This window comes from Phocoena sinus, chromosome 6 (genome assembly GCF_008692025.1).
Source record: "Phocoena sinus isolate mPhoSin1 chromosome 6, mPhoSin1.pri, whole genome shotgun sequence".
In the NCBI taxonomy this organism is placed as follows: Eukaryota; Metazoa; Chordata; class Mammalia; order Artiodactyla; family Phocoenidae; genus Phocoena; species Phocoena sinus.
The window spans coordinates 19,640,663-19,653,564 of record NC_045768.1 but is presented as its reverse complement, the minus strand read 5'-3'; the positions used below and the strand labels follow the sequence as shown (position 1 = coordinate 19,653,564).

The 12,902-nt window shown below is 53.9% G+C and overlaps 1 protein-coding gene across 3 annotated transcripts in view; it reads right to left on the bottom strand.

Annotated features, from left to right (window-relative positions):
• WHRN (whirlin) overlaps nucleotides 1-12,902 on the bottom strand; it is an 88,380-nt gene that overhangs the window by 54,490 nt on the left and 20,988 nt on the right. For all 3 annotated transcript variants that reach the window (XM_032635135.1, XM_032635136.1, XM_032635137.1), the window contains exons 2-3: nucleotides 10,003-10,221; nucleotides 252-377 (exon numbers count right to left, since the gene is read on the bottom strand). In XM_032635135.1, coding sequence (XP_032491026.1) covers nucleotides 252-377; nucleotides 10,003-10,221 — 345 coding nt within the window. The remainder of the gene's footprint in view (nucleotides 1-251; nucleotides 378-10,002; nucleotides 10,222-12,902) is intronic.

The window sequence follows — 12,902 nt, the reverse complement described above, 5'->3', positions numbered from 1 at the left end:
ATGGCTAGGAGAACTCGGGGCTCGGGAGTGGTGGCGGCTCCTGCTGCCCGCTCTGAGCTCTGAACTAGAGCCATGCAGCCAGGGGAGGGCTCTCCGCCGGGACAGGTCCTTCCCGTGGGGTGCCAACTGCTCTGCCGGACGTCCCGTTGAAATCAGCTGCACAGGGCTCCACACACAGGTCCTTCCCTCCCTCGCCCCAGCACGTTCAGCCTGGCGCCCCATCCCCTCCCTGGGAGTCACGGGTCTCTCACCTTGAGCCCGCTGCTTTCCGCTTCAGAGCCCGGGTCCACGCCAGTGATGTAAATGCCCAGGCCGTACTCGGCTCCCCCACGGATGGTGAGGCCCAGGGACCGGCCATCCCCCAGCACCAGGTTCACCTGCAGGAGGGAGGGAAGAGAGTATTCGAGGGCCTGGAGGGCACCAGGAACCTTGGGGGGCGAAAGGCTAAAGACACCCCCTCCCATACTCTGACGGGCACACCTATTCGGGCCTGCAAGATCTGGAACATTCCGGTTTCTTCCCCAGCTCTGTCCCTGGTTTGCTGGGTGACTTGGGGAAGCCCCTCTCCCCTCCGTGGGTCACAGGTACAAGTGCGGTAAAAGGAAGGCGCTGAGGAGAGGACCTCCAGGGACCCCTCTGGCGCTAACACTCTAGACACTCCAGGTTTTCATGTGTTCCTCACAGCATGGCGGCCACAGGCTCTCTAGGCCTCCACTGGCTGCCCTTGACTACACGCCCTTCAGTCAGGGAGTACCCGTCAGGCTGCGGACCCTCCACCCAGCTCCCTCACCTCCTACCCTCCCACCTTCGGATCAAGGCTAAGTCCAGGTGCAGGGCCCCACCACCTGCCACCCCAGGGGTCTCCCGCCTCCCCAGGGGTCTCCTGCTTTGCCATCCATCCTGAGAGGCCACGGCAGTGTCGCTTCAGCAGCCCTTCATTCCACAGGCACAGGGAGCGCCCACTAAGGGCAGACCCAGTGCCAGGCCAGGGGATGTGGAGATGACCCAGACACAGGCCTGCTCCCAATGGCTCAGAGTCCTGAGGGGCAGAGAGACCAGTAAACAAACCTTCACGGTACCGCGTGATCAGAGCCAGATGGGGTGACTTGCGGGCAGTGTGGGTGCAGAGGAGGAAAAATGGTCCCGCCTGGAGGTGGGGGGATGAGTGGGGAGGGGCTTCCTGGAGAAAGTGACGTCTCTGATGAGATTGGAGGGTGGGCAGGAGTCAGCCAGGCAAGGGGAGGGCAAGGGCAAGACGGGCATTCAGGGTCATGGGACAGCAGGAGGGGAGCACACGTCGCACAGGACCGGAGAAGTGAGCCCCTGTGGCCAGAGCAGGGAGCGCCGGGGGTGGGATGGGGGCCGGGGAGGTGGGTGACTGGGCAGGAGAGGCTGGGGCAGATTCAGGAAGCCTCAGAATCTATGCAGGAACATGCAGGTTAGGTGTGCCTTGCGTCTGAAAGGGGAACTTACAAAAAGAAGTGGCCAGAACAGCTGGAACCTACCCCAAAAGGACAGAAAACATCCCGCAACAAGTTAAGACCCAGTGACATGTGAGGGGCCTAAAGAGAGCACAGTGTGACCACCCGCAGGAGAGGAAGGGGTGGAGGTCCCGGCGGGCATCAGGGGAGGGCAAATGTCATGGTGTCAGGGAAGCCATCCAACTAGCTTTCTACTTCCGAAAAGTCATTCATCTAAGAGTTATCAGGGGCTCTGCACCAGCCACCAGGAGAAGCTTTTTACATTTATTATCTTCCTTCTTCGACCCCCCCCCGCCGCCAGAGGTCAGCGGGGTGGTGCTGAAGAGGACTGACTCAAGTCCAAACTGACCAGTGGGGGCCCGGCTGTGTGACCTTGGGCATGTTACTTCACTTCTCTGTGCCTCAGCCTCCTCACCTAGAAAATGAGGATGAAAATAGTGTCTGCCTTATAAGATTACCAGGGAGAGGATCAAATTGAGAGACAAATGTAGGCTAGTCTCTGGCCCACAGTAAACGCTCAATAAATGCTAGCCACTGTTGGTGCTACTTTGCACAGGACAAAACCAGACAAGGCCGCAGAGCCGCAGCTGACACCTACTGGCTGGCAGGCCACTGTCGGGAGAGAGCCCTACACACAGAACGACTCTACATGGTTTGGTTCTAAGACTGTAGACTCCGCAGCATGTCAGGGAGGCCCATCCCTGTGGGAGAGTGCCAGGCCGTGCCGCCCAGTGGAGTGGCCCCAGCCCCTTTAGTCTAGAGCCAGGCCCCCATCCCCTCAACAGACACCATGGCCACATTATAAAGGAGAGCATCCGTGAGGCCCACAGAAGCCTCAGGGGAACTTGTGAGCAGTCACCCAGAAATGTCAGAGTTCTGGGAACAGCAGGCTCTGGGGACGCTTGAAGTCGGACTTGGGAACAACTTCCTAGCCCCCTCCCTTCCCCAATGCAGCTCCAGGGCTGGGATAGGTTTGAGGTGACCGAGGTGTACCCTGGTTCACCCTGGTCCCTCCCTCATCACATCCAGGTCTGTGTGTTTGGGAGGTGACAGTGTGGTGGCTGCCTGTGTAGACTCTGAAGCCAGACTGTGGAAGTTTAATCCCGGCAATGACATTCGCTAGGTGTGTAACACTGGGCAAGTTACTTCACCTCTCTGTGCCTCAGTTTTCTCATCTATAAAATGGGGATAACAATCACAGCAACTTTATTGGGTTGTTGTGAGTGACGAACGGGTGTATCTACTTGGAGGACTTAGAATCATGACTGCAGAAGCACCCGCACAGCGTCAGCTACTGTCATCTTCAAAATGTCCCTCTTGGGCAAGCCATGGCGCTGAGCTTGGGCAGCTATGATCTGGAAAGAATGAGGAAGCCTTCTTCATGCGAGAGAATGAACATGGGCTGCTTCTTAGACCAGGGACAGGCCGTGTGCATGTGAGCCAGTGCTGGTATTCCATCCAGTGCAAACCAAACCCCAACTCCGCACTGGGCACAGATTCAGGGGAGAATCTAACTGGGTCCCTGTCCTCAGAGGAACCCCTGAGCTGGAGTATTGGCTGTTGATGGCTCACAGCTGAGTGCCTGCCAGGACCTGCCTCACCTATGGTCACAGCCTCCCTGGAGCAGCTCCCATCCAATGACTAGTTGATGCAGACGAGCGAAAGCCTGACCCCTGCCTCAATTCAGGACAACCTTGCAAGTCACCCCCAGCTCCAGAGCTCCCTTGGGACCAGCCAAGGCCTCTGCAGAGATGGTATCACAGCCTACTCCTCCCTCCGCCCAGTCCTGTATTCCTCATGCCTTTTCTGGTGGAGTTCCCAGGGCATTGCATTGCTGCTGTAATAAATGACCATGGATTTAGGGGCTTAAAACAACACAGATTTATTATCCCAAAGCTCTGGAGGTCAAAAGTCTACAGTGGGTCAACAGGACTGCATTCCTTCTAGAGGTTGTTGGGGAGAACCCATTTTCTTGCCTTTTCTAGCTTCTAGAGGCCACCTGCATTCTTGGGCTCATGGCCCCATCCTTCATCTTCAAAGCCAGCAGTGTAGCATCTTCTGATCTCTCTCTCTCTCTGCTCCTGGCATCACACCACCTTTTTCTGACTCTGACACTCCTGCCTTCTTCTAAGGACACTTGTGATCACATTGGGTCCATCCACATAATCCAGGATAATGTCTGTATCTCAAGATCCTCATCTTAATCACACCTGGAAAGTCCCTTTGCATGTAAAGTGACCTGTTCACAGGCTCCAGAGATTAGGAGGTAGATGTCTTTGGGGCATCATTATTCTGTCTACCACAAGCACATTCCTCTTTCAGGGAAATCTTGGTCTCAGAGTCCATTCCTGGGAGCCCGACCACAGGCAGAGCATCCCAGAAATATGACCCCCAAGCCCTGAAGGCCGAGGGGGTCAACCAGGGCAAGGGGAGGGCAAGAACGTGTGCAAAAGCTCAGAAAAATGACAGAGAAAGGCCCCCTGGGATCACTGCAGGGTTCTGTTTGGTGGGAGAGTGGCAGGGAAGGAAGGTATGGCACTAGCCTGTGTGGGGCAGTGAGCGAGGTCAACAAGCCTGGGCTTCAAGCAGGAGAGAAAAGGCTCAGATTCGGATTTTAGGAAGACTACTGGGGAGGGCTAGCAGCAGAGGAGGCCAACTTCTGGAGCTCCTTTAAGATGAAGTGTGTGCTTTACGACGCTGGTGGGGTGAGGGAAGGCGAGCTTCACACCTGGGGGACATCAGTGAGGCTGGCTGAGGACAGAGTGGCAGCGCCCGCCTCAAACCCGGATGGACCCTTCCTGTAGGCTGTGCTGGGGCATGGAACAAGCCAGGCCTGGCCTGGGGGCCTCACACCAAGGCTCCAGCCCAGTTCACTTGGTGGCGTGGGTCAGTCCCTCCCCCATTCCCACCCCCACCTGGCCTCTCCAGCTCCGGGACATGAAGATTCTCGGGGGAGAGAGCAGACAGGAACCCAGGAGCACACAGATGGCTGTGGTCCCCGCCTTTGAATACTAAGGATGAAAACAAGCCCCACTGCCTGCCAGTCACTTCCCCATAAATCCTTCACATGGGAATAAAACGGAGTCTTCACCCCAGGACTGTAATAACAGACCTACCAACAGCAGGGTATCTGCTTCAATCACCTGCTGGAAACTCCACCAGCACTTGTCAGGAAACAAAACTCACCTATGGGAAAGGGCACTAAGCTGTGAGAGGCAGCCTGGGACAGTGAAAGAATACCACTCCCACCAATAATAAGAATATAATGATAACTCCCTAAATCAACTGGTTACTAAACGTACTGAGTCCTTCCTAGATCCCAGGCACTGTGCTCAGCACTTTACGTGCCTTACTTCGTGGAGTCCTCTTTCCTCCTCTATGGTTTCTCTTATTATACCCATTTTCCAGGTGAGGAAGGTGAGGCCAGAGAGGTGAAATGACACGGCCAAGGTCAAACAGCTGGCAGAGCCCAGGCATTTAATCAGCTCACTGCACTGCCTCCCACAGGCTTGAGTTCGCATCCTGGTTCTACCCTTTACTCCTGGGCAACCCTGGGGCAGGGCCTGTTGCTTTTCTGATCTTCAGTTTCCCCACGGGTGAAATGAGAGTTGCACAGCTTGCCCGGCACAAGCACTGCCATCCCCCTTCCCATCTTCCTCTAGAACCCCAACCCTGTCCAGGAAGCAGCATGAACAACCTCAGGAGATGACATCAGTAAACATTTGGGGATAAAAATGATATGAAAGGTACCGAGCACCTAGGAAGTGGATAAATGATGGTTGTTACTGCAATGAATTACTATGCCCCAGGCGCTGTCCTCTGTGCACATGGTTTATTGATTCTTGAAACAGCCCCATATGGCTGCTATGACCATCCCCAAACCACGGCTAGGGAAGCTTAAGTGACTCACCCAAGGTTAAGTGACTCACCCAAGGTCACACAGTCAGGGAGTTCTGATACCAGGTGCGATACTGTGATTTATACTAAGAAATATATATTTTGTCTTTGTCTTCGTTCCTGGCACTGAGCTCCTGAAACCTTTGTAAATTCCTAGGTGATAAGAGCACTAAGCGTATCTGTTGTTCTAATGAGGCAACTCTGATTGGGCTCCTGGAGGGTGGCTGGTCCCCAGAAAGACCAAGCCATGATTAGAAGCTTGGGATTTTCAGCCCCACCCCAATTTCTCCAGAGAGGGAAGAGGGGCTGGAAGTGGAGTTAAATAACTGATCGTGCATGGGACTTCCCTGGGGTCCAGTGGTAAGGAATCCACCTTGCAATGCAGGGGACACGGGTTCGATCCCGGGTCAGGGATCCCACATGCCGCAGGTAGCAACTAAGATCCCACATGTCGTGGGTAGCAACTAAGCCTGCGTGCCACAACTACTAAGCTTGAGCGCCTCAACTAGAGAGAGAAAACCTGCACACCACAACTAAAGAGAAGCCCACATGCCACAATGAAGAGTCCGCGCACCACATTGAAGATCCCGCATGCCGCGACTAAGACCCGTCGAGGCCAAAAAAAATAAATAAAATTTTAAAAAATTGATCATGCCTACATGATGAAGGCTCCATAAAAATCCCAATAGTATGGGGTTCAGAGAGCTTCTGGGTCAGTGAACAGGTGGAGGTACAGGGAGAGTGGTGCACCTGGAGGGGGCACGGAAGCTCTGCGCCCCTTCCCACATAACCTGCCCTACACATCCCTTCCATCTGGATGTTCATCTGTATCCTTTACCGTATCCTTTTATAATAAACTGGTGCACAGTAAGTAAACTGTTTTCCTGAGTTCTGTGAGTCACTTTAGCGAATTAATCAAAGCTGAGACGGGGTCAGGGGAACCTCTGAGTTACAGCCGATCAGTCAGAAGCACAGTTGATAACCTGGACTTGCAACTGGTATCTGAAGTGGGGACAGGTAGGGGGGTGTTTCATGGGACCGAGTCCTTAACCTGTGGGACTGGACACTCTCTCCAGGTAGACAGTGTCAGAATTGAGTTAAACTGTAAGACATCCAGCTGGTGTCGCAGAGAACTGCTTGGTGGGAAACCCCACCCCCACCCCCACATCTGGTGTCAGAAGCGCTGTGAGTGTGATGGTAAAGGAGAAACACAGGAGAACTGTAGGTTTTTCTTCAGAGCCAGTCCCAAAGGCTGCTCGCCTTCCATTCCCAGCTGGGCCCCAGCCTGAGCTAAGCGGCAGGCCCCTCCTTATTTCTGCAGCTGCTGAAGGCATGAGCTTGGGGGAGAAGCCACTGCTGCAGAGGGTCTGCCTGCTCAGCCCGGAGCGGGGCCTTGGGACCAAGGAACCACTGAGCCTTGCTCGCTTGCTCATGGGCCAGTGACCCTGGCAGGGGGCAGTAGGGGACTTTGAGCCCTGCATTTTAATTCAGTCTTTCATGTAATAAATACTTACTGAGCACCTCCACTGTGCCAGGCACTGACCCAGGCACTTTGGGCGTACCAGGGCCCAGAACCAAGAGCCTTACACGGGGTGGGGAGAGGAGGCCCTACCACTGTCTCCATGTTATAGAAGAGGAGATTCAGGCTCAGAGAGGTTATGTAACTTATCCAAGATCACACAGCTGGCAAGTGGTGGAGCCAGGACTTGAACCCAGGCAGCCTGGTTCCAGTGTCTTACTCTCCCTGCCACGCTGATCCCATACTATCTAACTCCCACAACAGATCTGTTCCAGTTTTTTCATACAGAGGCTGGGGGTTAGCCCAGAATGGGAAGCTGGAACACTGAACAACTCTGCACCTTATTCGCCTCTGACGGTGTGATGGTGACTTGAGAGCAGACAGGCTTGATTCCCAGAGGCGCTACCTGTGTCCTTCCCTTCTGTTCCTTCCTTCAGCCTCATGGGGTGGTTCTCACACTTCAGTGTGGAGAAGGGCATTCCTAGCAAGGGCTGCAAACCCAGAACCAGCTTCAGTGGACAGCTTAGGAGGTTTTCAAGGGTAATTTTACTACATGTGATTTTTACATCACTATTGCCCTGAGAACTCATTTCCCTAGAAGGTGTGTTCCCACTGGGGTTGAGGTTAGGATTCTTGAAGTTTGGCACGGGAAGTCTGGGAGTCTGGTCGTGGCTATCTGGAATATTAGCTGAGACCGGGCTGCTGGAGAGAAGAGAATCAGGCCAGGGGGACAGAAGTGAGGGCTCCAGAGACATTTCCCCCATGCCCTTCCTCAACAGGAAAACGGGGGCTCCATGTTGTGTCAGCAAAAGGAGGAACGGGGTGGGGGCATGTAGAAGCTTCAGCCTGGAACTATAAAATCTGTGGAGGCTTCTCTGGTGTGGTTCAGGGTATTTCTCGCCTCCTGAGGTATCTGGGTCCTCCCTGGAGCATGATCCCCTTAGCCTTTGCCCTCTACATTCCTATATACGTTACTCTAAGACTCCCCGAGGGCACCTCACACCCTCCCAATCCTCCCACCCACTCAATTCCAGTGGCAGGGTCCTTCTCTCTAAGGCTTGAAGATGCCACGCTCATTCCCACCTCAGGGCCTTTGTACATGCTGTCCTTGCTGCCTGGCATTTTCAGTGCCCAGAACGGTCGTGGCGGCGCCATCTTCCTCTCTCAGTCTCTGCTCAGAAGTCATCTCCTCAGAGAGGTTTTCCCCGCCCACCTCATCTGAAGCAGAGCCTCCCTCCCCATCACTCTCTAACCCACTTCCTGATTTTATTTCCTTCCATCAATCTTCACCACCTTAATTATCTTGCTTATTTATGCTCATTTCTGAATTTTTGTCTCATGCCTCCTATGACTTCCAAACTCACTGGAAGCTTCCCCAGAGCAAGGTTTCATGCCTCTTGTTCATTTCTCCATTCCCACCTCCCATAACGGCGTCGGGCATAGGTGCTCACTAAGTGTGGGCTGACTCGCTCAATGCGTCCTAGCTGCCGCAGTGCCCCCTGAATGTCGGATTTTGCATCTGTAAAATGTGCATAAGGACACCTACCCCGTGGGGAAGCCACGAGGATTCAGTGAGATGCTGTAAGCACAGAGCCAGCACATGGTGAGCTCTTACTATTCTAAGTCCATGCCCTATACAGGGAAGAGCTTGAGAAAAAGATAAAGTTCACTACCCACCCTGGAAGGCTGGCCTTGAAAATGACTCAACGCCACAGGCTGTGCCGCTTTCTCAAGATGGCCAGGCGGGGAAGGGGATATGAGCCCACCTCTGCAACCCTGGCCACCTTGAAGACGCCCAAGCAGGCTCTGACGGTGCACACGAACTGGCTACCCCACTGCCTCTTGCCTGGCACAGAAGCCCCCGCCATCTCTGCCACTTCCTGCATATCGACATTTGAGCAAAGAACACAAAACACATTAAATAAATGTTATGGTCTTATGGACAGGAAAAGAGAGCTGAGAAAGAGTCTCCAGAGGGAAGGCGGTTGGCTCAGAGCCCCAAGCTGTGTCAAGGTCTTAAAACACCAGAGACCAAAGTCATGGTCATGCTTTGACCATGGTCATGGTCACACCAAAGTCATGCTTACAGGAATGACTTTCTTGGTCCCAGGAGCAACCATAGGGTGCAATGCAAACAGCACCCGGAGTGAACCTTAAACATCAGGGGGACCATCTCTCCGTCCTTTCTAAAGAAACAGTCATGGTCTCGGGGAGGAAGCTCTGCAGGGGGCATCTATTGATGCCCCTGGCCGTCTTCTTCAGGTTACAACATCCCATGGTGCTTTGGGCTACAAGCCCTCCTCCACCGGCCACAGTCTTGGTGTTTCTGTCAATCAAAGGGCACCTCCCCGCCAGCCAATCAGGTGCTCCCTCCCAGGAATATGAATCTTGAGGGGAAGGATGCAGAGAACAGAAACCATGGGGATCCCTTTCTTCCTGGAGACTGCACCCTGAGTCCCTCAGCTTCAGTTCTGGGGCTGCCCACAGCCTTCCAGTAAATTCTGACTTTGTGGAAGGTGACCAGGACCGGTTTCTGGTTTCTCTTCCTTACAACCTGAGACCCACACTGCAAAAGGCGCCCTGTGGAGCCTGGAGTCCTGGCAGCTGCGTGTGGCCATGGCCTGGGTCTGGACCACTGACAAGTTAAATCATCTCTAGTGTAAATCATCTGAGCTCTCTCTCTTCCTCTTTCCACTCTAGGGGCTACAGGGGGACTAGGCTTCAACCGGAAGGGGGCGGTATCCCTGAGGATGGCAGACGGAGAGCAGAGCTGCCCCGTCAGCCTAGATGGTCCCCTTTACTCTGCTATGTGAGGGGCAGATAATCTATAGCTTATTTAAACCACGGTATTCGGGCTCTCGTTGCAGCAGCTGTGTGTGAATTACGATAAGTGGTGCATAGGTTAAAACGAAAAGAAGACCCTTCAGTTGGGACTTGAGGGAGAGACGAAGGCCAGAGCCCCTACAGCCCAACCCCCTTCTTCCAGCCTCTAAGAAACTTCCCTATTCTGGGCTTGGCAAGGAGAATGTGGTCTTGATGGCCAGGCCCCCATTCCCAGCCCTCCACCTCCAAGAGGCCCGGCGAGGCCAAGGCCCAGAGGCTCACCTTTTTCTCATCCCCGCCTTGCAGGAGGTGTAGGGTGCTCCTCCGGTCACCCTCGTGCTGCCGTAGGGTACTGCCATGGGGTTGGGGCAGGCCCGAGGGCGGAGAGATGCTGCGGCCTTGGGGGTCTACCCAGGTGTAGATATGGTTGGTGACGTAGCCGCCAGGGATGCGCCCCGTTGAGTACACCGACAGCACCAGCTTCTTGGAGCCCTTGAGAGCCTAGAGAGAGAGAGACACACACAAGTTAGCAGGAAAGGGGACGGTGAGGGATTATCCAGAACTTGCTTCCTCTCAGGCCCCCGTACACGGAGTAGGCGACCAGCTCGTAAACGTCTTCCCTTTACTAGCCCTCAATTTTGTCCTATGGAAATGAGAACACCTGTCTCACCCCACTCCGGCCCCCATCTTGAAGTAGTCCAAACACATGGAATAGGACCTCTCAGCATACCTGTGCGGAACGGAGTTAACAGAGCAGGCCTACAACTGCATCCTTACGAGGGCCTGCTGGGCGGGCCTCTGGGAACTTGGATTCTGAGCGTCCCCACCATTCCCTAACTAATAAGGGCAGCTTGCCGCGCCTGGATTATTTGTGCAAACCACGTGGGGGTCTGGGATGTGGGTACAGACGGAGGTGCCTACCTCTGGTGCTGAGTCTCTAATGAGCACCCCTGGTAGACAACGTTTCACACGTGTTGCTACAACTCAGTGCTGGAGGAATCAAGCCCATCCCGTGTGACTGCACAGAGAGGACTCAGACGCTTCTGCCTGGTTTCCTGCAGACTTTGCCTCGCCTGCTGCTCACTGGGCTGTGTATCCTTTTGCTGTAACAAATCTTAGCCACAAGCTCAATCATATGCTGAACCCGTGAGCCCTTATGGAAACTGGGGGTCGCCTTGTTGACCCCGATAAATTACTAGACAAGAGAGTCAAGAGATAAAAATACTGATACTAATGGTAGCTTAACAAAGGGCCTGTATGTATGAAACCCTCGGCTCTGTACCTGCTTTATCTCCTGAAATCCTCGTGGAATCCAATTTAGTGGGAGAGGGATTCCATGATTTAGTGGAAGGAAACAAGGGAAATAACCTGCCCGCACAGCTAGTAGGGGGTTCCTTTCGTACAGCAACTAATTTTGAGTGTGCATACCACCTTGACTCGACACTTTCTAGTGTGGGGATGGAACAGCCACAGGGAGAGGTGAACCCAAACTCTGAGCCCTGGGAGCAGCCATGCTGCTTTCCCATGATGCACCTGTACTGACATGAAGCCCTTTATTCAGGGAGATGGTCACTTAGCACTGGGATTAACAGCAAACAAACCCTTAAACCTGGGACTCCTGAGCCAATGATAGATAGCACCTGCACGTGGGAAAATTCACGCTGCCGTTAAAATCGCATTTTACGATCATTACAAAGTATTTGTAAGGCCACGGATGTGTGATACATTTTAATGTTAAGTGCGGTCAGAAGGATATAAATCCTGTCTTACAGTGTGGTCTCAGTTATGTTAAGAGAAAAATTACACAGGAAAAAAAAATGAAACTGAGGAGTAACGTGCCAAGATGCCAGCAGTGTTTCTCTCGGGGTGGCAGAATTCTGGGTGATTATTATTTTGTCCTTCCTGTTTCTCAATATTTTCCAAATGTTCCGGAATGAAGGTATATTGCGTTCAATGCTAGAAAACAGCAACATACATAAAAGGGTGGGGAGGCACTTAGCTCTCTGAATCCGTGGAGCACTGCGTTCTACTGACCCCCCAGTTCTCTTGGCAGACAAAAGGGGTCAAGGGTGGGGCTTTCAAAGACAGTGGGGAGCCCTGGCTGGGCGGGGCTGCCAGACAAGGACACTGGGCCACAGGACTGGACACTCTGACATCTGAACCTCTTCCAGAGGAGGACGGGCAAGCTCGAGTGACCCTCGATTCCACAGCTTAATGCCAGTCCCGGGTGGAGGGATAACGAGAGGATGGCAGCTCTCCAAAATCCTGCTTGTGAAATAGATTTCTTTTTTTTTTTTGGCGGTACGCGGGCCTCTCACTGTTGTGGCCTCTCCCGTTGTGGAGCACAGGCTCCGGACACGCAGGCTCAGCGGCCATGGCTCACGGGCTCAGCCACTCCGCGGCACGTGGGATCTTCCCGGACAGGGGCACGAACCCGTGTCCCCTGCATCGGCAGGCAGACTCTCAACCCCTGCGCCACCAGGGAAGCCCTGTGAAATAGATTTCTGAGAAGATGAGCAGAGAAAGATTGTACAGTGTTCTTTTCACATTCCCTGGGACTTCCCTGACAGAACAGTTGGGAAAATAAAGCCTCTGTGAAGTTTGAGATGCAGGATGGAGGAAGCCGTAGACCAAGTGGGCTTCTGCCAGAACTCAGGGCATGAACACCACCCGCAGAAGCCACTGCAGCCTCTGAGCGGTCTTCCCGACCCTCTGCCCTGCCCCCTGCTCCCTCCTCCGTGAAGGCACTGCTGCAGCTCTGATGCTGCTCCAACTGGCCTGCCTCTTCTTTGCTCCCTTCCCTGGACAGACGGTGAGTCTGAGCCCCATCACTCATCAACAAGGGCTGACCCATCCTACTGTGTGCTGGGCCTGGAGAGAGCAAAGTGGGCATATCCTCATGGCACCTACAGCCTGGAGAGAGACAAGGCTCCATCAGGCACACAGTAGGTCCTCAGAAAAACCTGGTTGTCCTGACTGGATGAGAAAGCACATATACGGCCTCCAAAGGAACCACAGCATGCACAGGCACCATGCTGCAGCCACCTTCCTCATCTGACCCAGAAGGCTGTGCTGGAATTAGGGACGGGGAAGGCACGTGGAAAGAATGGACGTTGTGGATTTGGATTTAAGTCGCTTCTGTCACTTGTAGGTCAGGAGCCCTGGGGCCGGCTGCTTCCTCT